Raw genomic sequence first — 25,886 nt, 5'->3', positions numbered from 1 at the left:
TTACAGTTGACTTACTGTAGCTTGTAGTTACAAACTTAACATAAAAACATGAATACAAAAAATAATTGTCATGCATTTCATGAGAGATTTTTATTTCAGTTTACATTATATTTAACTGTCAGTGTGAAGGCTTGTTAAGGTGCGCATATGTGAATAGATCTAGATATTCCGTTGACAGTATTCTGTCTTGAAGTAGCAAGATATGTCATACTATAATACACCACCAATCTAACATTTTACGAATATTAAGTTTATATTATATGAATATTAACTAAGCATGTATTAGATTATACTTGGTCAGTCCTTTTTTTAAATATTGTATAATTTTCATTATAGTTTTTGTACTATTTTATGTACACTGCTTGCAGCATATTTGTTTTTTCTTCTTTCTTCAAATGTAGGTTTCATCAATGAAATGTGGTGTTCTTCCCATCTCCCAAGAGTCGCTCATTCTAGGTGATATTGCTTACTACAACTACCAAGGCTGTCTTGATGAACAGAGTGAGCGAATAGAACTCCAGAAAGCTTTGGGTCCATCTTGCAAGGTATGTTTGTGTATAAATGTGTTTATCATTATGTTTGTATTTTAACAATTCATCTTGTCATTTCTTCACATGAAGCCAAGGACCAATATTACTGTATCTGTACCAGTAGTAAGGTATTTACAAATGACCAAGGTCAGCCCCTTCTAGCTAGTATGAACCAAGATAAAGACAGCAACACATCCTTAATGTTGCATAATTAGAATTAACAATGGCACTGCCTCTAGTTACAGTTACGGCTGTGCAGCTCTTTGTGACTGGGTTTAAATCCTAAACCTTCACTGTCTGTCGCAGTGATTCTTAAGCTTTTTTGAGTCACAGACCCCTTTAAGAATCTGATTAAAGCTGTGGACACTCTTCCCCAGAAATATTCACATAAACACAACTTTGCATCCAATGAATATAATGTACTTTATTTATCAAGATTTGACTGTCTCATACATATATGACACATACAAAGTATTATTAAACTTTAAAGTAAAAATCTAAAAAAAAAAAAAAACCTCCTTTTTTATGCAAAAAGTAATGGCCACTCATTATAATTATGAAATACAATCCTCTTGTGCAAATTAAAATACTACTACTACTATGTTTTCTACTACTACTACATCATCTACTCTAAATCAACAGTACCAGGCTGTATAGTGAATGTAAATGTTAATTTTTATCTGACCCTCATGGACCCCTGAAACCCATCCATGGACCCCCTAGGGGTCAACGGACTTCAGGTTAAAGAACCCTTGGTCTGTCTGGATTTTACATGCTGTTCCTGTTTCTCTGTCTGTTTTCCACCTTATGCTCAATTTTACTTTTTATACCCTAATGACTGGTGCATTAGGTTAATTGCTGCCTCTAAATTATCCTGGTTTAATAGAATTTTCATCGTGCACATAAGTGTGCCTGCAGTAGCCTAGTACACTATTCATGGTTGACTTCTGCCTTGTATTTGATGCTGCTGAGGTCAATATCTGTAGCTCATCTAGACAGTGAACTGAGCTAATTGACTTCAGGAAAGGGATAAATACATTTTTAAAATATTTCTTTATTGTAAGTTAGATATTTTACAATATGCTACACTGTATCTTAAATGTGAATCTGTTGCAAGTTAAAAAGAACTATACATTTTGTTATTTATCACTCAAGTGTGGTTCAATGTAACAGTTATTGCCTAAAGCTTCAGTTTGTGAATTTTAAAAAAACTTGCAGGTAGGCAGGTATCCACAAATCGTTTGTGTGCTGTTCAGATGCAAATTGGTCAAGACTAAAGATTTTGATTTGCTTTGAACGTATTGCTGTAGTGCTTACAGATACAAACGTTTCAATACTTTAGTATCAACCTTGCTTGGGTTTTACACATAACTTGGTCTTGGATATTTCTAGAAATATTTACTGGCTAAACATATCAAGCTGGTGGTGGCCCTTTTGATTAGCACATCCATCCATCCATCCATCCTCTTCCGCTTATCCGAGGTCTGGTCGCGGGGGCAGCAGCTTGAGTAGAGATGCCCAGACTTCCCTCTCCCCGGCCACTTCTTCTAGCTCTTCCGGGGGAATCCCAAGGCGTTCCCAGGCCAGCCGAGAGACATAGTCCCTCCAGCGTGTCCTGGGTCTTCCCCTGGGCCTCCTTCCGGTTAGCCGTGCCCGGAACACCTCACCAGGGAGGCGTCCAGGAGGCATCCTGATCAGATGCCTGAGCCACCTCATCTGACTCCTCTCGATGCGGAGGAGCAGCGGCTCTACTCTGAGCCCCTCCCAGATGACTGAGCTTCTCACCCTATCCTTAAGAGAAAGCCCAGACACCCTACGGAGGAAACTCATTTCAGCCGCTTTTATTCGCGATCTCATTCTTTCGGTCACTACCCATAGCTCATGACCATAGGTGAGGGTAGGAACATAGATCGACTGGTAAATTGAGAGCTTCGCCTAACGGCTCAGCTCCGTTTTCACCACGACAGACCGATGCAGAGCCCGCATCACTGCGGACGCCGCACCGATCCGCCTGTCGATCTCACGCTCCATTCTTCCCTCACTCTTGAACAAGATCCCGAGATACTTGAACTCCTCCACTTGGGGCAGGATGTCGCTACCAACCCTGAGAGGGCACTCCACCCTTTTCCGGCTGAGGACCATGGTTTCGGATTTGGAGGTGCTGATTCCCATCCCAGCCGCTTCACACTCAGCTGCGAACCGATCCAGAGAGAGCTGAAGATCACAGCCTGATGAAGCAAACAGGACAACATCATCTGCAAAAAGCAGTGACTCAATCCTGAGTCCACCAAACCGGACCCCCTCAACGCCTTGGCTGTGCCTAGAAATTCTGTCCATAAAAGTTATGACCAGAATTGGTGACAAAGGGCAGCCCTGGCGGAGTCCAACTCACACTGGAAACGGGTTCGACTTACTGCTGGCAATGCGGACCGAGCTCTGGCACCGATCCTACAGGGACTGAACAGCCCTTATCAGGGGGTCCGGTACCCCATACTCTCTGAGTACCCCCCCCCCCCACAGGATTCCCTGAGGGACACGGTCGAATGCCTTTTCCAAGTCCACAAAACACATGTAGACTTGTTGGGCAAACTCCCATGCACCCTCCAGGACCCTGCTAAGGGTGTAGAGCTGGTCCACTGTTCTGCGACCAGGACGAAAACCACACTGTTCCTCCTGAATCCGAAGCTCGACTATCCGACGGACCCTACTCTCCAGAATCCCCGAATAGGCTTTTCCAGGGAGGCTGAGGAGTATGATCCCTCTGTAGTTGGAACACACCCTCCGGTCCCCCTTCTTAAAGAGGGGGACCACCACCCCGGTCTGCCAATCTAGAGGCACTGTCCCTGATGTCCATGCAGTGTTGCAGAGAGGTGTCATCCAAGACAGCCCTACAACATCCAGAGCCTTGAGGAACTCCGGGCGTATCTCATCCACCCCCGGGCCCTGCCACCAAGGAGTTTTTTGACCACCTCGGTGACCTCAGTCCCAGAGATGGGGGAGCCCACCTCCAAGTCCCCAGGCTCTGCTTCCTCATTGGAAGGCATGTTAGTGGGATTGAGGAAGTCTTTGAAGTACTCCCCCCACCGACCCACAACGTCCCGAGTCGAGGTCAGCAGTGCACCATCCCCACCATATACAGTGTTGACTCTGCACTGCTTCCCCCTCCTGAGACGCCGGATGGTGGACCAGAATCTCCTCAAAGTCGTTCTCCATGGCCTCCCCAAACTCCTCCCACACTCGAGTTTTTGCCTCAGCAACCACCAAAGTCACATTCCGCTTGGCCTGCCGGTACCTATCAGCTGCCTCCAGAGTCCCACTGGACAAAAGGGTCCTGTAGGACTTCTTCTTCAGCTTGACGGTATCCCTCACCGCCGGTGTCCACCAACGGGTTCGGGGATTGTCGCCACGACAGGCACTGACCACCTTACGGCCACAGCTCCGGTCAGCCGCCTCAACAATAGAGGCACGGAACATGGCCCATTCGGACTCAATGTCCCCCACCTCCCTCAGGATGTGGTCGAAGTTCTGCCGGAGGTGGGAGTTGAAGCTACTTCTGACAGGGGGCTCTGCCAGACGTTCCCAGCAGACCCTCACAACACGTTTGGGCCTACCAGGCCTGACCGGCATCCTCCCCCACCATCGAAGCCAACTCACCACCAGGTGGTGATCAGTTGACAGCTCCGCCCCTCTCTTCACCCGAATGTCCAAGTCATGTGGCCGCAAGTCCGACGACACGACCACAAAGTCGATCATCGAGGCCTAGGGTGTCCTGGTGCCAAGTGCACATATGAACACCCTTATGCTTGAACATGGTGTTCGTTATGGACAATCCGTGACGAGCACAGGTCCAATAACAAAACACCACTCGGGTTCAGATCGGGGGGGGGCCATTCCTCCCAATCACGCCCTTCCAGGTCTCACTGTCATTGCCCACGTGAGCATTGAAGTCTCCCAGCAGTGTGAAGGAGTCCCCAGAAGGTAACTCCTGAGACGCCGGACGGTGGACCAGAATCTTGACTGGCTCTTGGGATGTGATTAGCACAGGCTAGCTCAATTTAAGCAGAATGAGAGACTAAAGTCAAATAATCTAACAACTAAGTGCAAAACCAAAAGGAGGATGCACAACTCACAGCTTGTAATGGCTTCTCCTGGAGGTAATAAGTCCAGTCTGTAAAACAGTCAGTTTCTTTATTTTCAAGAAGAACCACAAAAGTGATGTTGTACTGGGCAAGGAATACAAGCAGCAGACATTAGAAGACTATTCTTGGCAAGTGTTACAACCTTCGATACAAGTAAGGCACTTCTTCAGTGCTACAAAATATAATTCAGCAGGGTAGGACCCATGCCAAAAGGCTAACAAATTGTTGCAGTGGTTCCTAGTCGAACATGGCAATAATTTCACATTAATGCCAAAACAAGTATTTTGGAGAAGACATACATCACCTGCTAATTCGCTTCAAGCAACGGACACTTAATAATCAACAATGGGCCATTATATCAGAGTTACACTTTCAGTACTAGTTGTGCCCATCCTTTAGCACTTTGAAATCAAATGTGAGACCAACTAATTATTAGGCAAATGTTACCAGTTAAATTGCTACTTGGTGTTTGTTTCCACTAATTTTGTTAGAAGATCGTAAAACAGACAAAACTGACAAGTACAGATTCAAAGTCTGATATTGTTGTTTCTTATTTCTAGGTGCTTGTATTGCGAAACCATGGCGTGCTAGCTCTTGGAGAGTGTATTGAGGAAGCTTTTCATTACACTTACACCATCCAATTATCCTGTGAGATTCAGGTGAGAACTAGAACTTGGAAAAATTGTGTCATTTGCTTTAATTTATGTTTATTTTGTTTAATTTACATAAAATATTTATGTTTTTGCAAGCAATAACCACCAGTATTTTTTTCCTCAGTTTTGCAATACCTTATTTTGAGACATGATGCTGGATTTGTAATAAGAGTAGTTGACCTACTTTTTTGCAATTATTGGTGTGTTTCCCCATAACATGTCATCTCAGATCTCCAGTTTTATTGGTTAGCTCAATTAATTGGTTAACATCCTGTCATTGATCAACCTGATTCTACTTTACCTTGATAAGTCATAAAAGTAAATCAGTTTCTGTACACTGTGTGTACTTTTCAGCGTGGAGATTTTCTTTCAAGAAACTTAAATTGGTTAATAATGTTACTTTATTTCAATTATCATGAAACTGATTTATTTTAATCTCTTACACATTTGTGGTTTTAAAAGAAGAAAAACAATTTTGTGGATTTACAAACTATTCCTTCTTTGCCACCAGTCTGTTGCAGGTTTTATAAAACTGCTGCTCCTGTACCATTTACTTGTGAATAAAACCATATACTAATGTAACTCCTCCACTTCAGGCAGTTGCTGAATACCTTCCCCCTTTGAACAAGTCAGGTACAGGGTTTGAATGGCCTCGGAGAAACAGCCCTCAGAAACCATATTCTAATAGCACCTTTCTCAACATACACAGTCATAAGCTTTTTTCCAAGTCCATAAACCAATGTAGACAAGATAGCAAACTCTGATAACCCTTCACATATGTGTTTAAGGACAAAGAGTTGGTCCATTATTCCATGGCCTGTATGGAAACCACATTGCCCCTTTGGAATATGATCTTTAACCTACTAGATGAAGTTTCCATTTGGCATAATCTTCCCAGGGAGGTGGAGAAGGGTGACCCCCCTGTAATTTACATGTACTTTCTTGTTCCCCTTTTTTAAAGGATATCCAACATACCAGTCCCAGGAGGCTGCTTTTAGTTTCCTCACAGTCTTAAAGAAATGTGAAAGTCAAAATATTATCAGGTGCTTTCAGTGTTTCTGTCACACTATGGATCTTTTTAATCATTTGAGTCACAAAGATGGACCCAATGCCAATCAATGTCTATGGCACTGCCTCCCCTGAGGAGGGCATATCCTCTGGATTCCTCAAAATACTCTTTCCACCTCCCAGTGATATCCACATTTGTGGTCATTATTTTCCCACCATTGCTGAAAACAGCCTGAGTAACATCTTGTCTACTCTTCTTGTGTCATTAACACTAAAATTATCAAAGCCTACGAAAGAATTTGTAATCCCGGCCCACCTTAAATCCGTTCGTACCTCTCCATCAGCGTCTTTTGTGTTGTAAATGTGTCGATAAACGCAAGCAGCCTACTATCCCATCCTCCCACCAACGCAGAAAGGGCAGAAAGTTCTCTCAGCTTAAGTCTGTTTATCGGCGTGTGAGTTGCCTAGACTTGTAAAGGGTAAATAATATATCGTTATTTGGAATACATGCATTTCATGTGTGTTCCGTGTCTACAACAATCTATGCAAACACATTGTTAAAACAAACGTTTTTCATTTTTTAATAATAATTGACAAAATGTACACAAAGTGTATAATGTGTGAAGCCTGAAGTCCAAATATCAAATAAACACTTTCACAAAACGTACAAATATAACAAAACAAGTGCGCTTTTATTCAAGAAATATCAAAATACCTGTGCTTCGCAGTGGCGAAGTACTGCTTTAAAATTTTTAGAAGAAAAAGAAGAAAAGTAAACCTTTTTAAACTGAGGGAAAATATATCAGTAATTATTTGTTAAGGATCTCTTTGTATACCACGTTGTCAGTTCAGCCCTCCAGTTGTAATATGACCAAGCTGTGCGCTGAGCTTACTCTTGAGCATGCAACGAATAGTTGGCCATGTGAAAAGCAATCTTGCCTCAAATCAGTGCCAACCTTTTGTAGGGTCTGTCCCTGAGACTTATTGTCATTGCGAAGCAGAGCCTTACTGGAAATTGGAGGCCTTTGAATTGAAATGGGTTTTATCGATAACTTCGCATTAGGCTTTTGAGAGTTTGAACATTCATAAACATCAAAGTGTCCACTAATCAAGTCATCACCTGTGAATCTAAGATGTTTAAGAGGCATTGGCGGTTGTCCAAAGGTGTAAAATATGTGGCCATTTCGGTACACTTGAAAGCGACAACCGAACAATTCAGCAGCAGCCATCAACTCACATGCAGAACTATAGGTGAAGGGCTTAAGCATTTCACTCTTATAGTGCTCCTGTGTAGTATAATTATCTCCTGTACCGTCACCATTCCACACCTTGAACCTGTACCAGTCATTCAATACATAAGACACAATGTTCTTTCGGATATCAAGAGTGAGCCTGATATGGCCATGCAATATGTAACACAGAGAATGGAAAAGGCAGTCGCCATCTCCGGGCCTGGAAACCACTCGGTAAGTGACAGTTCTTTGATCGATGGTGATCACTTCGATAGACATGTTAATGGGGGTACGGTTGGAATGATAAAGGAAATGGGTACCTGAACAATGTAAACTAAGTCTAAAATATCTACAGAATAACTATAATCGTAATAAACAGCGGAGAAACCGTTGATTAAATAAAAAGGCTGCAGTTATCAGCGGGGAGACGTGAATACCGTGGCAAAGCAAGGAAGGGAATGAAGAGACCGGAGTGACGGAAGGCCTTATATAGGCAGGCAGCCAACTATGTGGGAGGCGTGAGGATGGGGGACCCAACGGCGCCTCACACGGCGTACATAAATAAAATTCAGTTAGCGTTGGGAACCCACATACCAAATTTCTTGAAGATGGGCCCATAAGTAACAAAGACCGTTGGAAAGTCCAATATGGTGGCTGACAGTGGCGTCATACCACCAAAATAAGTATGTACATCAGTTTCGGTTAGCGCAGGGAAGCCGTCTACCAAATTTTGTGAAGATGGGGCCATAAATAAGAAAGTTTAACATGGCGGACATTGTCGACCGTTACGCGTATAATTTTGAAATGAAACCTGCTTAACTTTTGTAAGTAAGCTGTAAGGAATGAGCCTGCCAAATTTCAGCCTTCTACCTACACGGGAATTTGGAGAATTAGTGATGAGTGAGTCAGTTAGGGCTTTGCGTTTTATTAGTATAGATGTAACTGCAGAAAAAGAACTCGCGTTAGTGTGCGACATTAACACACCCTTAATACGACCGCTTTGTGGAACAGCAGTAAGAACTGCTGCCTCGTAATCAAGACGTTCATGGTTCGATACCAGATGCCTCAGTTTTGAGTAGTGAGCTGTTCTTATTCTTACTATTATAGAATAAAAACATACATTTGATTCGAGAAAGATTTTCCGAGACTAAGCTTATAAAGCTTATAAAACTGTTTCTGGACAAAGCAGAACTGTAACAACAGTAATAAATAAATCAAGATAAATAACATTCGATCTGGCTTTTATATAAGTAACATATATGTGGTTTTCGTATAAAGACGATCACAAAACATAACCAGAAATAGAACTTTGCACAATACGTTGGAGAGCTCTGTAATCCGTGCTCTTTCGTTGAAGGACAGGTGTGGGGCAGACTGGCAGGATGATGCCGGACCTGTTGCTGCATCCAAACGGTGCCGTCTTTCGCCTTTACGCCTGGTGCAGCTGCGTTCTTCTTATATGTGAGTGGACGTTTCTTGAGGGGAGGGCTTCTGTTCTTTTTCTCCGATGCAGAACCCTCGTCCTCATCTGAGTTCACCTCTGCTATATATAGCACATCTTTATTTGAAAACAGCAGTGTAAGATCGGAGTGAAAGTGACTGAGGGAATAAAGCTGAAGAAAAAAAAAAAAGTTAACCTTTACAAGTACCATAAATTTACACCAGCTGTTACAGACTCAAATCAAATGTATGTTTTTATTCTATAATAGTAACAATAAGAGCCGCTCACTACTCAAAACGGAGGCGTCCAGTATCAAACCACGAACATCTTCATTACGAGGCAGCAGTTCTTACCGCTGCACCACCAAAGCTGTTGTATTAAGGGTGTGTCAATGTCATACCCTAATGTGAATTCTTTTTCTGCAGTTACATTCTTGAATAAAAGCGCACTTGTTTTGTTATACTTGTACCTTTTGTGAAAGTGTTTATTTGTTATTTGGACTTCAGGGTTCACACATTAAACACTTCATGTGTACATTTTGTCAATTATTACTAAAACATGAAAAAGGTTTGTTTTAACAATGTGTTTACCTACATTGTTGTACACATGGAACACACATGAAATGCATGTACAGTAATCCCTCGCTACTTCGCGGTTCACTTTTCGCGGATTCACGACTTTGCGGATTTTATATGTAAGCATATCTAAATATATAACGCGGATTTTTCGCTGCTTTGCGGGTTTCTGCGAACAATGGGTCTTTTTACTTCTGGTATTTGCTTCCTCAGTTGGTTTGCCCAGTTGATTTCATACAAGAGATGCTATTGGCGGATGGCCGAGAAGCTACCCAATCAGAGCACGCAGTTAAGTTCCTGTGTGCTGCTGATTGGCTCAGCGACGGAGTGCTGCATTAACCAGGAAGTCTCATCTCACTCATTCAGCATTAATGTGCTCTTGCTACTGCATTCAGGAGATTATCACCTTCATCGTCATCATTTTTACTGCGCAGCATATTCATCATCACGTCATATATAGCTACGTGTACTTTGCTATACAGTAAGTGTAAACTTATCTACCGATTTCATATTGCTTAGCAGTTGTCCCTGTTATTAATAGAGTAAAGGGTGGGTTGTAAACAATACAGGGAGGGTTTAAAAACGTCCAAATACACGTTAAATAATTAAATAATTAATGGTGTACCCACTTCGCGGAAATTCAGTTATCGCGGTCGGCCTTGGAACCTATCTCCCGCGATAAGTGAAGGATTACTGTATTCCAGATATCAATATATTATTTACCCAATACAACTCTAGGCAACTCATACGCAGGTAAACAGACTTGAGCTGAGAAAACTTTCTACGTTGGTGGGGGATGGGATATCAGGCTGCTTGTGCTTATCGACACATTTACAACACAAAAGACACTAACGGGGAGGTGCGAAAAGAATTAAGGTGGGCCGGGATTACGAGTTGTGTCATAGGCCTTGGTAATTCTATTGTTAAATGATGTGCAGAACCCAACTGAGGCCACCCAAAAGTAATTCTGAATGGCCTCACCAACACCCATCCACATGATGGCATTTGATTTGGTCACTGCCTAGGCTGTTTTCTTTTGTTTTACAGTTCTGCTAATATTGCAAGGATGGCCTCTTTATTCAACTTGACAGCTTCTTCAGATGCATTTTGTCCACAGGTACTTGTAGCTGTCTCCACTCTCTCTTTCCCTGATTCTCTTACAATTGAGGAGAAGCTCCTCTGAAGGTAGGAGTTAAACTCAAGTCATTCCCAACACACTCTCAATACTTTTTTTTTTTTTTTTTTTGAGTGCTCCAACCTTTTGATCCAGCTCGTTACTATAGGATGATTATGTGATGGCTCACTACTTCTCTTTACTCATGTGTCCTGAACTTGCTGCCTCAGATCAGATGACATGACAACAAAGTTGATTGTTGATCTTTCACCCAAGCTATTCTGGTCACAGCAATCTAATAATTTACAATTTGGGTTCAGATCAGGTAGGCCGCTTTCCGAAATACACCCCTTCAGGTATTTCTGTAACTCCCAATTGGAGCATTAAAGTCTCCCAGCAGTACAGCGTATTCATTACATGGTCCCATTTTAAGCACTCAATCCAATTTCTCTCAAAGGCTGTATAGATGTAGTACATACAAACAAACAAGTCAAAAGTCTTTCTCTTCCTGCAAGCTGAACAAATTCCAAATGGAAAGCACCTAGCTAGGTGCTTATGAATATCTCTATATGCACTCCCTCTGTTGTAGACAAGGCTTCCTTTGGCTTAATAAGAATGTTCATGTTGCCGAGTTATGTATTTTTCTTTACATGGCACATCTTGTGTTATTTTGCCCTTTTCTGAAAAATAAATTCTGAAAATAAGAGTGTCTAATAAGTCAACACATGCTGAAAACTCTGTATTTTTGCTTTTTGTTTTATACAATTTTAAAACAATGCAAATTCATATCTTACTAGTTGCATAAAGTTTGTTCCTCACTCATCATATTACTATGTTTTTTTATTTACTGTATTAGGAATTTATAGTAGTATTTTTATATTTAACATAAGTTTCATGATATGAGGTAATTTTATATGCAATATTCAGAACATAATGCATTTTCATAGTTGCATAAATCAAAATGGTTTTATCTGCCTTCCTCAAAAGGTGAATGCACTGTCATGTGCTGGGGGTGTTGAAAATCTTATAATCTTAGACCAGGAGAAATTGAGGCCGTTTACAGAAGGGGTTGCACTTGCTGGAGTCAATATGGGAAGTCCACAGAAATGGAAACCAGGTGAACTGGAGTTTGAATCATTAATGAGGATGTTAGATAACTTGGTAAGTATGCCTGAGTAAAAGGGTTTTATATTTTGACCATCAAATTCTCTTCTCAGTGAATTTGTATGCTTTTCCCCAAGTCCACAAACTAATGTTTATAATGTAGAAACTCTTGCAAGTGAAGTGAGATATGGACAATACTGTTGCAATATATTTTACATATTTCAAATTTTAGTTTTTCTTAATTTTTTTTTTTTTTTTTACACAAATGAGCCAAGTAAATTGATGTATCTGACAGCTGTAGAATACATAGCTTAAGTAAGCTATTCAAGGTAAAATACATTATATTGCAGAATTAACTGAATGTGTAGTATTAAAGATGGTGACCTTACATCCTCTGCTTTCAGTATATTTCTTTACAGATGCCTTTATATAAATGTCACCTGCTCCTTTCTTAATTGTTTTTATTTTCTTATTAATCCATTATTTAAGAAAGTGTTTATAATCCACTAAAGGAACCCAGACAGTGATATTAAGCCACTAAGATAAAATCCATTGTATTTTTCACTTAGTAATGTATATTTTTTAATTTACAGATAGCATGTTTTTGTTTGATTTCAGGTGGTATTCTTTATTAGGATTTGTTTTGTGTTCTGTATAGGGATATAGGACAGGATATGCGTATAGACATCCTATTATTCGAGAGAAACCAAGATACAAGAGTGATGTAGAAATCCCTGCAACAGTCACTGCCTTCACATTTGATGAAAATGACACAGCTCCCCGTTCTCCTATCAAATACCTAGCACAGAAACAGCAGCGTGAAAAAACAAGATGGCTTAACTCACCAAATACCTACATGAAAGTCAATGTACCAGAGGAGTCCCTCAATGGTGAAAGCAGTCCCAGAACTAAAATAACTGTGAGTATTTTTTTTAATTTACCAATAGAATTTGTTTAACTGTAAATGTAAAATAAATTGTATAAGGCGAAATAAAGAACAATAAATGTTGAAATGAAATTGCTAATGTGGATTTTAAAAAGGTGTTTTTATGTGTCATCTCTGAAATAATTCCCTGACAGTTATCTTTATAAGGCCATAATAAAGTGAACTTGTAACTTAAATGGAGTAATTATCAAGTAGTTAGTGCAATTTCTTACATTGTGAAAAAGAGTGTAGTATTGGGTCATTTCAGTTGTGTGAAACTGGGCATAAGGTTGTAATATAGCAAAAGAAACTGTATCCAAGTCATCACTGAAGATCACTATTCTATCCAAAATAATAAAGAGGATGAGGGTTTGTTGAAGTACCAAAGCCTAATTAACACTAGAATTAGCAGAGCCTACGAAAAAACTCGCAGATCCGTCCCACCTTTAAATCACTTCTTAAATCCGTTCGTACCTCTCTGCCATCGTCTTTTGTCTTTTAAAAGTGCAGATAAAGAGGAGCTGCAACCAGCCAGCTATTCCATCCCCCCGCTGACTTAGAACGTGCACGAACTTCTCCCAGCTCATGCCTTGATTGATTATCTGGGAGTGAAGGGGAGTTTTAGAGTGGAAATAATAGATCGTTATTTGGAACACACGCATTTCGTGTGTGTTGCGTTTCTACAGTAATCTATGTAAACACATTTGTAAAACAGAAACATTTTTCATATTCTAGTAATAAATGACAAAATGTAGGTATAAACTATATAATGTATGAAACCTGAAGTCCAAATATCAAAGAAACACTTTCACAAAAGGTACAAATATAACAGAACAAGTGCGCTTTTATTCAAAAATATAACTGCAGAAAAAAGCCGCCTTAGTGTGCGACATTGACACTCGCTTACTATGATTGCCACCGTGGCGCAACAGTATCAGCTGCTGACTGGGAATCAAAAGGTCACAAGTTCGATCCTGCACGACTCCCTTTTGAGAAGTGAACTGCTCTTATTTTTACCATTTTAGAATAAAAAGATACATTTGATTTCAGTCTGTAACAGCCGGTGTAATTTATAATACTTGTAAAGGTTAGCTTTGGTTTTTTTTTTTTAAATTCACTTTTCATTCTCTCAGTCGCGTTCAGGATCCTTTCTTACCCCATCTGACACTGCTGTTTTCACATAAAGACGCACTATAGCTCTGCAGTGTATCACGATACATACTACCGCTATCATCCTTAACCCCCCCCCACACCCCCCTCCCCGGGATCTGACACACAAACGCTGATGAATCTGCCTTCTTCGTATCTCACCGTCACTTGATTTTCTTTTTATTCGGTTTTATTGAGTGTTCCTGCTCTTGCTGAATTGGTATACACCTTATGGTCTATACTGTCAAAAAAAAAACAAAAAAAAAACAGAAACATAGTTATATATGATATTTGGAATTATTCGTTTTATGACCTGTATAGTACATTTCGAAAAACTTCATGGCACTGATGCAACATTATTCATATTATTTATATTCATTCGCATAACATCTTGCAGTTTGTAATCAGTGACTGCGTGTTTTTTTTTCCCCCCGATCTTGGCAGTCCCCACATGTTGCTGTTTGCTGTTTATTTTGTACTCCAGGACATGCAGAGGAAAGCATAGTAAAGAGCAGTAACTTCAGCGCTATATGCAATCGTCAGACACTCCCCATCTGACACTGCTGTTTTCACATAAAGACGCACTATAGCTCTGCAGTGTACTTGTAACTGTTAAGATTTGAATTTGATGATTGCATATAGCGCTGTCTTACAGTGTGCGCAAGAACATGCAGGTGGTCAGTTGCTGTGTGCTACAACATGCTGGCGGTGATCAACTCACATTTTAAAAAAAGAAAGAGACAAATATATGTGATGTTTTGAAGAAACCATTTTATGACGCGAATAGTACCAATTATAAAACATCGTTGAAGTAATGCAATATTATTTGAAAACGAACAGCGTCAGATCAGGTGTGAATTTATACTGCAGCTGTTACTTAGAGTCAGATCAGAAGCTGAATAAGCTCCTGTTCTGACTCTAAGTAAAAAAGCATGAATTAATCAATAGAAATAACCGTGATCGACATTTTAAACTTAACGATTTACAGTGCATACCAATTTATAAATTTTATGTCCATTTGAGATTACAAAGAAAGGAATCGAACTCGGGTCTCTGAGGCACGGCAGGGCTGCTGCGCTATGAGTCAGCAAATTTTAGCGTTACGGCACGGAAGGTGTTGTATCATCCTTGAACCTTTTGTGAAAGTGTTTATTTGATGTTTGGACTTCATGCTTCACACATTCTATAGTTTATGCCTACATTTTGTAGCATTTATTACTAAAATATGAAAAAGTTTTTGTTTTAACTATGTGTTTACACAGATTACTGTAGAAATGGAACACACATGAAATGCATGTGTTCCAAATAATGATCTATTATTTCCACTCTAAAACTCCAACAGTTCAGTCACTCCCAGATAATCAAACAAGGCATGAGCTGGGAAAACTTAGTGAACGTTTTGCGACGGTGGGGGATGGAATAGCCGGCTGCTTGCTGCTCGTCTTAATCGGCATATTTAGAAGACAAAAGAGAGGTCAGAACGGTTTTAAGGTGGGCCGGATCTACGAGTTTTTTCGTTGACTCTGGTAATTCTAGTGTTAAAACAAATTCCAAAGTGTTTTGTTTTGGTTTTTATGAACTGTTTTTAAGACTTTGCTGTGAATTTGAAATAACTTCTCTGCTATAGGTAAAAGGGATGTGTGACGATACAGGTTCTGCTCCATGCTCCCGTCTCTCTTTAGGGAGCCTCTTAAACCCAACACTGTCTATAATGTAGCCGGATGAGCTGGACAATGAGTACACCAAACAAAGCAAGGGGAAGGTGCAAAGTGCAAACAGTGCTTTTATTAAAAACAATGAAAACCAAAAAGTGTCCAAAACAATAGTGCAGTGCTCAAAATTAAAAACACTGTGAAAATTTGGAGGTTAAAATCCCAATAAATCACTCCATTTAAAACCGAGATTAAAATACTGGCTGGAAGCAGACCCTTCTTTAAAATCCCAATGCTTTCTTCTTTTAACTGGCGGCTCCCCTGCTTCTCCCATACAGGGCCTGCAACAGGGGAGTTGCCCTACCTGCAGGTGCACCTGACTTTCCTTCTGGTCCGGTAGCCTTCCAACCCCTGGCTCCATATGGCTAATCCGGTGGACCGAGACTCTGGTTCCGCTGTGACCAGGGTGCTCATGCTGAGGCTTCAACCTCCCAAGCCTTCACGACTTCCGCTACCTTTCACGGCGAGTTGTCAACAATCCTGGTCACTCCTGCTCCTCTGAAAAACTCAGAAGGAGTGACCAAATCCATCCACCCCCGTGTGCTGGCCAAACACCCCGCTAAGGCTCACTTCTCAGCTGCCTGCAACCACCAGCAAGCCTGCTCATCCTGCTCATTCGCTCACTCACACCCACACCGCCTCTCAGCCTCCAACTTCCTCTTCCTCTAACCTACGCTCTCTTTTCCAAACTTTTTTCCCCTGCCCACTCGCGCCCCTACTATTTTTATAATGGGGACGTGGCACAGGTGTGGCGATTAACAGCTCCCGACATCAATTACGGACATGGGAGATCCCACACCTGTGCACTTCAATGCAGAAACGCCCAAGACCGTATCGCGCCCAGGAACCGTTCCGGCCACACTACCATACCCCCTCTTTAAGCCACAGCGATAATTTATTTAAAAATTGGCCTTTCCTTCTCAGCCGCGGACCCGCTACAGTCATGGCCGAAATTATCGGCACCCCTGGAATTTTCCTTGAAAATGTATCATTTCTCCTAGAAAATTGTTGCAATTACAAATGTTTTGGTATACACATGTTTATTTCCTTTATGTGCATTGGAACAACACAAAAAACAGAGGAAAAAAAGCCAAATCTGACATCATTTCACACAAAACTCAAAAACCGGGCTGGACAAAATTATTGGCACCCTCTACTTAATATTTGGTTGCACGCCCTTTGGAAAAAATAACTGAAATCAAGCACTTCCTATAACCATCAACAAGCTTGTTACACCTCTCAACTGGAATTTCCGACCACTCTTCTTTTGCAAACTGCTCAAGGTTTCTCAGATTTGAAGGGCGCCTTCTCCCAACAGCAATTTTGAGATCTCTCCATAAGTGTTCAATTGGATTTAGATCCGGACTCATTGCTGGCCACTTCAGAACTCTCCAGCGCTTTGTCTTCAACCATTTCTGAGTGCTTTTAGAGGTATGTTTGTGGTCATTGTCCTGCTGGAACACCCATGACCTCTGACGAAGACCCAGCTTTTCCATTTTCTGTAAACAGTAGAATGATGAGCTTTACCAAAAAGCTCTACCTTGGTCTCATTTGTCCACAAGACACTCGCCCAGAAGGATTTTGGCTTCAAGTACGTTTTGGCAAACTCCAGTTTGGCTTTTTTATGTTTCTGTGCCATAGCGTTTCATTTCGTTCAGATGTCGATGGATAGTTCGAGCTGACACTGTTGCACCCTTAGTCTGCAGAACAGCTTAAATATGTTTTGAAGTTGATTGGGGTTGTTTATCCACCATTCAGACTATCCTTCGTTTGCAGTCTTTTATCAATTTTTCTCTTCCGTCCACGTCCAGGGAGATTAGCTACAGTGCCATGTGTTGTGAATTTCTTGATTATGTTGCGCACAGTGGACAAAGAAACATGAAGATCTCTGGAGATGGACTCTGCTCTTCTTTCTGTTCTCCATGCTTAGTATGGCGCACTCAGACACACAACAGAAAGGTTGAGTCAACTTTTCTCCATTTTACCTGGCTTCAGGTGTGATTGCTATATTGCCAGCACCTGTTTCTTGCCACAGGTGAGTTCAAACGAGCATCATATGCTTGAAATAAAACGATTTACCCACAATTTTGAAAGGGTGCCAATAATTTTGTCTGGACCATTTTTGGAGTTCTGTGTGACATGTCAGATTTGGCTTTTGTTCTCTGTTTTACTGTGTTGTTCCAATGCACATAAAGGAAATAAACATGTGTATACCAAAACATTTGTAATTGCAATAATTTTCTGGGAAAATTCCAGGGGTGCTGATAATTTCGGCCATGACTGTATATCACAGGATGATTTTAGAAACTAATGTATATTACAATACAGTGATCCCTCCTCGATCGCGGGGATTGCGTTCCAGAACCCCCCGCGAAAGCTTTATATTCTCTTAGATATTAGGTAAGACTTGTTGAAATTATGTATGTAAACACACTGTTTATGTACTATACACAAACATACGTATCATATATCATTAAGGAGTTTTATTATTTATTATCCTGCAGCATGACAATGCCAATCTCTGTCCTGTTTCTGACAGTCTGGGGCATTATGGAATGCGTAGAAAACTGAGTAAGCTTTTCCTTTGTTTTGCTGTGACCTCTTTTTAGGCTGACCAGATCAGGCATCAGTCCACCTGGATCTTATTGGGTAAAAGTGCATTTAATGAGTTTTTTTTGTGTTTTGACACTGCACAAGCCATATTTCTGATAAGATGGCTGAAACAATTTAACCCTATGAAGGGACAATAACCTATAACCGATAGTTTTATCATTACCAACATCTGTTGGACTTCTTTTTTCATCGGTGTATAATTCTAACCATACACACACTGCCTGTGTATTTATGAGCTATAATAGTTCAATAAGAAATCCCGTGGCACCAAAATATATGTTATCTTAGTTCTGTTTCAAATTAGACCATTGGTATGACGTCATTTGCATTCAATAAAACCATTTGTTTCACGATTTCACTTTTCACAATTGAAAAACCAAAGAGCATGTTTCAGCACCAGTGGTGAAATGTAGCAGTGAAAGAAAATGACCATAATACAAATGCAGTTGATGATTAGTATTGTATAAGACAAAACTTGCATGTATAGGAAGAATGTTAAAGTAGTGAGATCTCCTAAATGTATCAATTTGTCCAGTGAGAGTTCTGTGAAAATTAATTATCTATTTTGGAAACGCAGCATACTTCACACGAAAGAGTGTATGAACTTTTAACTCTACCTTTTTGCATTCAACCTGGGAAACCATTCTGTCTTGTCACACTGATGACAGCTGCATAGATTTTGTTGGGAAGATTTGGTCATGAATTTTTGCACAAGATTTTACTTTTTCCCCCAAAGACTGTGAATTAAGTTAAATTTGTATTCTCATCAGGTAAGGATCTTATAGTTTGGGAGTAGCTGGACATTATTTCATGTGATATAGTAGTTCAACTCTCCATGCATTCACTTTTCAAACTTACCTATTTTCAGTTCTGGGTTGTGTGGGATGCTGGACCCGTTCCAGCAGAACTTGCTGCATAGCAGAAAAAATCTGGGAATGTACTGTCTATCATAAGGCACATTTCATGAAAATTCCCACATGCACTCCTTACAATTGTATTGCCATTTCAAATGTTTGTTTTATTTTGAAGCTGTATATAATATCTCAGGAATAATGTTGTAAATTGTCGATTTCAAAATTAATTTTGTTAAATAAAATCTGTCTTTTAATTCACAGTAATTAAATATGTAGTAAACATTTCTATCTGACATTCATTGTTGAACATAATTTTTCATTGTCAAAGATATAATATTTTGAGCTGAATATTTCAGTGCCTTAATTTTATTTTTCACTATATTTTATAAGAATTTAGAATAATATTATTTTCTTATATTTTGATGAATCAGTTAATTCTGTATATGTCACATTGTATTACAAGTTGCATTTTGTAATGCATATTTATTACATATGGAGAATTTTATTTAATCAAATAAGCATATTGACCCGGCATATTGTCTGCAATTTAGTAATCTCTGCAACTAATAGATGAATGATATATACATATGACGCTGCATTGATACTTTAAATTTCATCTCAATAACAATTACAGGAAAATGCTGTTCAATTAAATATTTTCATTTTATCTGCAGTGGATGAAGGCAGTTGAATCTTCAAGTACTCCAATCCGAATTGAAGATCCAAACCAGTTTGTTCCACTAAATACAAACCCAAGTGAAGTTTTAGAAAAGAGGAATAAGGTATGTTTTTCTTGCTTTAATGCTAAACAATACTATTTACAGTACATTAACAATTTGTGCATTATGTAACACAATTTAAGCATACAGTGGGTTGAAAAAGTATTTGACCCCCTAGACAAAGTTTAAATTTCCTGTAATATTTTTCTTTGAAAATGCACCTTTAGTTTCATACTGTTTCATATAAATGAGGGCCTTTTGGACAATAACTTTTCACAAAAAAAATCCTGAAAATCAAATGATGCTGCAACGATAAAGAACATAGCAGTGAAATCTGCTGTTGAATGAGTATTCGACCCCTAATAGCTTGGAGTCTATATGATTGTTAATAATGCAATAATGGTAATGAAAACAGGTATAAACAATCAATCAATTAATCCTCTAGCTTGTTGACTGGTCTAGAAGTGATTATTTAGGCCAGTTCTTAGTAACATAACATCTGAGAAATCAGTACAAATGATTATTTGGTGAAACCTGAAAAACTGACAAAAATGAAAACAAGGGAACTTTCTACTGACTTGAGAACCACTATGATTAAGAAGTTTAAAGATGGCAATGGTGCCAAGAAGATTATCAAGCTCCTTAGCCTCAGTGTGTCCACTGTGAAGGCCATCACAGTGGAAGACTCCTGGGAGCATAGTGAACCAGCCCTAGGTCAGGCCACCCTGTTAAAATAACAAAGGAAAGAGAGAAGTCAGAGAAGTAAGAGCAAATCCTGAGGGGATTCTCAGTGACCTGCAAAGTTCTGTCTCTGCAACTGGAGTGGATGTACGCAACACTACAATATCGAAGGTTTTGCATAAAGAGAGGCTGTATGGCAGAGTTGCCAGAAAAAAGCCACTACTGAAAAATTGTCATCTGATAGCTTTGTTAGAATTCGCTAACAGAAATCTTGACAAGAGTCTTGCATTCTGGAGTCGTGTACTTTGGTCTGATGAGACCAAAATTGAACTTTTTGGCCTCAACACAAAGGCGTTTGTCTGGCAGATGGAAGGGACTGCCAATGATCCGGCAAACACCATACCTGCCATCAAGCATGATGGGGAGAGAATCATGCTTTGCGGCTGCTTCTCTAGGGCAAGCACTCGGTCCCTTGTCCATATTGAAGGAAGAATAGATAGTAAGAAGTATATCCAGATTTTGGAAGAAAACCTTCAAACGTCAGCCCTGAAATTGGGACTCGGACAACGCTACTACTTTCAGCAGGACAATGACCCAAAACACTGTGCAAAAGTAACCAAAGCATGGTTTGACATAAAGAAGATCCAGGTCTTGCAGTGGCCTAGCCAGAGTCCGGATCTGAATCCAATTGAAAATTTGTGGCGTGATCTCTAAATTGCAATTCACAAACAAATGCCTTCAAACTTTGCCCAGCTGGAGCAGTTCTGCAAGGAAGAATGGGAAAAATTGCCTCTATCCAGATGTACTAAGCTTGTAGATGGCTATCCAGAGTAATTGCAAGCAGTTATTGCCGCAAAGGGAGCTGCTACCAAGTATTGACTGTGTGTCGTGTGAAGGGGTCCATTACTTTTTCAACAGCATTTTTCACAACATGACTGTCAATTTGCATTTGTTTAGTTCACCAAGCTGTAAATGTTTCAAAATATGTACACATAGAAATAAAAGTTCACTATGATACTCTGCATTTGTGATTTTTATAGGTTGTAATGATATAAGATAGTAATGCGGTGGCTTTCCAGAGGGGGTCGAATACTTTTTCAACCCACTGTATGTGTTGCTGTTACTAGTCAGAAAAGGGTATTCAATTGTACTGAATTTATAAGTTGCCCAAAATGAGCTTAAGGTTGTCATCGGTTTTCTCATAAGGTTTCTTCAGTTATAGTCTTGAATCAGAGTGCACTTGATCTGTTATATTTGTACCTTTTGTGAAAGTGCTTATTTGATATTTGGACTTTGGTCTTCACACATTATACACTTCATGTCAAAATTTTGTCGTTAGTACTAAAACATGGAAAAAGTTTGTCTTTTTTAGGTATGTGTTCAACATTTTTTGCATTTCCTGTCATCCTGCACTTATATAGATCTTTGTAGACACGGAACACACATGAAATGCATGTCTCTCTATTATAAAAAAAAACATATTGGAAAGTTTGGGAGGAGACGAGACGTGATTTTCTCGGAGATACTTTAACGTCCCGCGAGACAAGGTAGTGAGACAAAAGGACAGCTACTGTACAGGCTTTTAATTGTTCAAAGCGCTGCGCAACATGCAGACCAGTGAGACAAAAGGACCGCTGCTCTACAGGCTTTTAACTGTTTGAAGCGCTGTGCAACATGCAGATCACGCAGCACGGCAGCAGCAGCAAGCCAGCAGCTGATCTTGCAAAGAGGAGGTAAAAAAAATGTATTTGTTTCTCATTGTATCACCATTTAAGAGGGGGTTTTAGAGGTGCGACCTCTTCTCCTTAGCATGCGTTTGGCCCCCCTCTTCACAACGTGAGCGTCAGAGACGCAAAGTGGCTGGTGCATAGCGCACCCCGGGGGGTGGGGGTGGGAGAGTGAAGCGAGCAGGGGGCAAAGCCCCCTAGTGTTCCAAATAACAATATATTTTCTAGCCTATACAGCTCTAGGTACCTGACTCCCTGATAAACAAGACTTGAGCTGGGAGAGGTTTTAGCCATTTCTGTGGCAGTGGGAGGATGGGATAGCAGACTGCCTGTTGCTTGGGTTTATCGACACATTTACAAGACAAAAGACGCTGATGGAGAGGTGCAAGCGGATTTAAGTTAGGCTGGAGTTTTTTCGTAAGCTTTGGTAATTCTAGTGTTAATGTCCTTCTCACAGTGTCCATTGCTGCTAAAGTGAGCTCCTATAGGAGCATCTCTATTGCCATGCTTAATGTGTAACCTGTGTAAATTTATACTTCGACAGAGTGTTTGTCCAGTTTCTCCCACAGAGTGCACTAATGGAACATTTGATACACAGAATTAGGTAGACCACATTAGATGATTTGTAGGAAAATTATCCCTTTATACAATGTTCTTGTCGGCAGTTTGGTATAACTGCACGATCTATATTATAAATGTGCACATGTTTTACATCTTTTCTGTAGGCAGGGAGATGTGCCATTTTCTGTTGGCTCACTGAAGGAGCTTTGGACAATTAGTTGTAGCAGGTTTGGTGGTTGTCTGTAAACCAGGAGAGGAGGTTATGCATTCGTTTTGTATGTTGTTGATTATTAAATGATTGTTTTCGAGAGTCTGTGTCTACGGTATAATCAAGTAATTAAAGCATCCCAAATGCTGTATTCAGATTTTTTTTTTAAGACTTGGTAAACCATGATAAAGCAGTTGGGAACCACAACAAGATCGACAGCAGAACAATACTTTCAGGGTATTTAATAAAACTGTTCTTTGGGAACTATTTCCCAAAGCAGAGTTCCATCCATCCATCCATTTTCCAACCCGCTGAATCCAAACAGGGTCACGGGGGTCTGCTGGAGCCAATCCCAGCCAACACAGGGCACAAGGCAGGGAACCAATCCTGGGCAGGGTGCCAACCCACCGCAGCCAAAGCAGAGTTGTGAGAGGAAATAAAAATCTGCCCTAAAAGATACTGTGAAGGATTTTTTTTTTTTTTTTTAAAGAACCAGAAAGTTGACAAGTTCTACTAATGATACAAGTTAACCATTCAACCACTATAAGGCCGAATGTCGAGGTGAGGCTCAAATATAGATATGTAAAATACTTGATATATAAATATATTTAATGCCAATATAAAACTCAGACAGAATCACTCACGGATGTTTAAGCTCACTAAACACCCCTGACTATGTGATTTTTGTGGTCCTTGGCTCCAGAAGTCACTGCTCAATATTTATTAACTGAGGCATTGTGAGTCTGTTACTGTTTCACAAATGAATACACTAAATTTTGCTTTGTAATTGTAATGTTTGCGGGTGATGTTTTTTTTTATAGGTTTCAGCATGATTTTTATGGCTGGGTTCCTTTCCTGATGCCAACTCTCCCCATTTACCTCAATGCTAACTCTCCCCATTTATCTCCCCACCGCAAAGCAAGGATGTCAGGTTCTAGAGTGAAACAGGACAGGATTAGGAGCAGAGCAGTAATTTTAGGTGTGAAGTAACGTTTCAGAATCTGTTCATAGTAGATCAGTTGATCAATGAGCAATGAAATGGGGTAGAAAAATGCTGTCCATTATATTAATGATGAGACATGCTAACAATTCATACATATTAAAAAAAAAAAAAAAAAAGCTGATTATGGATTTGATGAGCAAAATGACATATGCAAAAATGGTTATACTGCTAGGATGTCTGGAGTAACACAATGCCAAAGTTAGTTCAAGGTAAATGAACAACTGTTGTTCTTAAAATGAAGCGTCAGCTTTTGGCATTGAATAAATTTAAATTATATTTGAATAGAGACACGTGATCTGTCAGCCATATTGTCTGGAGGTACCAATGCCAAAATTATTTTAAAAATTTTTTCATTGAAATTACTGTATTTAGCTTTTGAATAAAACATTTTTAATTGGATTGTATTTGAATAAATGATATTTATTCTGACAGTCTTAAATTAAATATGAGCTAGAAGTTCTCGAGCTACATTATGTTCTCATCAGAGGTGCATAAACACTAGCCAGATCAGGTATGTCAAACTCACTACCATTGGTGGGCCGCTTCGACTGCCATACGTGCGTCAGCGGGCCGTACTGTAACAAATACTATTATACTATTATACAAAGTTACTGTAGCATTCTTTCCAATACTGAAAACTTTAAAAAAAAATGTAACACATAAAGTTTAAAGAAAAGCAATTTATTTCCATGCAGTCTCCATACAACAGTGTAGAATTAGAGTCTTAACCTCTTAGCTAGGTCCTTATTATATTACTAGGCTCACCCACCTTTTAAGGCGACCGACTTTTATCCTCAATTTGTGTGCGCTCCATGTGTACATCAGGCATGTAAGTGTAGGGAATGAGAACATCAAAGTGCCCATTCATAACATCTCCCGAAAACCTACGTTTTTTTTATCCCCTCGAGTGTCTGTCCAAACTTGGAGTGTAGGACTCCATAATAATATACTTGAAACTCATTGGGGAACAACTCTCCCACTACCATTAGCTCAGAAATGGTACCATAAGTTTGAGACTTTGACATTTCAGTGAGATACTGAAGCTCATTTGTATAAGAGATTCCTGACGGCATCATTGTAAATGGCTGAAACCTTGACCAATTACTTAAAACGTGTCGTACAATGTCAGCCCGAATCTGTACCGCTAAAGACGGAGTTTCATGCACTAAATAAGATATAGATGAGAATAAGCAAGCACCATCTCCCCTGATATTTACTACGCGGTGAGGCATTTGTACTCCATCAACATTAATTATTTCCAGAGACATAATTTTGTCTATTTTTCCAGCGCATCACGCACAAAAGCAAGGGAACGATGGGAGCACCAGAACTCTGCTCACATCGTGTCGCTTCGTACCGCAAGTAGTAAGTCTGTGATAAGTGGAATACCGCTATGCTTTGCACTCACGGGACGGAAGGACAATCCCGACCGCTTTTATATAGCATCTTGATGATTGATATTCATTATATTCATTGCTTATATAGGAGCCTTACAGTGTGAGATTTATTTCTTTTGTCCCGACACTTGGCATCTCTTGTTAGTAACCAGTTTGTCAATATCAGGCTTGAAATCTTGTGCAGCTGCAACGTTTATGAGGGATGAAAGGTGCTCGATGGTAAGTCTTGAGCGATGTGGGGTTTTGGTAGCTTTCATTAACAAAAACAATTGCTCAAAATGGTAAGTGCTTCCGAACATTGACAGTACTCTCGATGCCAACTTACGGATCTGCACATACGAGGGTGGCAGGTAAGCATACAAGCCTTGCACACCAACTTCGTTGTATTTTGCCTTCAGAATAGAATCTGACTGCACTTCGATCAATTCAATTTGGATATTCTCAGGCGCATTCTCAACGTTGTAAGAGAACAGCGCAATGCCGTTTGTGTGAACTGAAATCACGAAAATGCTCACTGAATTCATTGCTCAGTAATTCAAGT

General features: G+C 40.0%; 1 protein-coding gene across 11 annotated transcripts in view; it reads left to right on the top strand.

The window, feature by feature from the left end:
• Nucleotides 1-25,886, top strand: part of add3a (adducin 3 (gamma) a) — a 241,528-nt gene that overhangs the window by 203,216 nt on the left and 12,426 nt on the right. For all 11 annotated transcript variants that reach the window (XM_028795853.2, XM_051922174.1, XM_051922167.1 and 8 more), the window contains 5 exons: nt 402-545; nt 5,230-5,328; nt 11,680-11,853; nt 12,455-12,715; nt 19,724-19,831. In XM_028795853.2, coding sequence (XP_028651686.2) covers nt 402-545; nt 5,230-5,328; nt 11,680-11,853; nt 12,455-12,715; nt 19,724-19,831 — 786 coding nt within the window. The remainder of the gene's footprint in view (nt 1-401; nt 546-5,229; nt 5,329-11,679; nt 11,854-12,454; nt 12,716-19,723; nt 19,832-25,886) is intronic.

The sequence above is a fragment of the Erpetoichthys calabaricus genome, chromosome 2 (assembly GCF_900747795.2).
Source record: "Erpetoichthys calabaricus chromosome 2, fErpCal1.3, whole genome shotgun sequence".
Classification (NCBI taxonomy): Eukaryota; Metazoa; Chordata; class Cladistia; order Polypteriformes; family Polypteridae; genus Erpetoichthys; species Erpetoichthys calabaricus.
The sequence above is the reverse complement of the archived record's forward strand: the minus strand, read 5'-3'. Positions and strand labels throughout refer to the sequence as shown.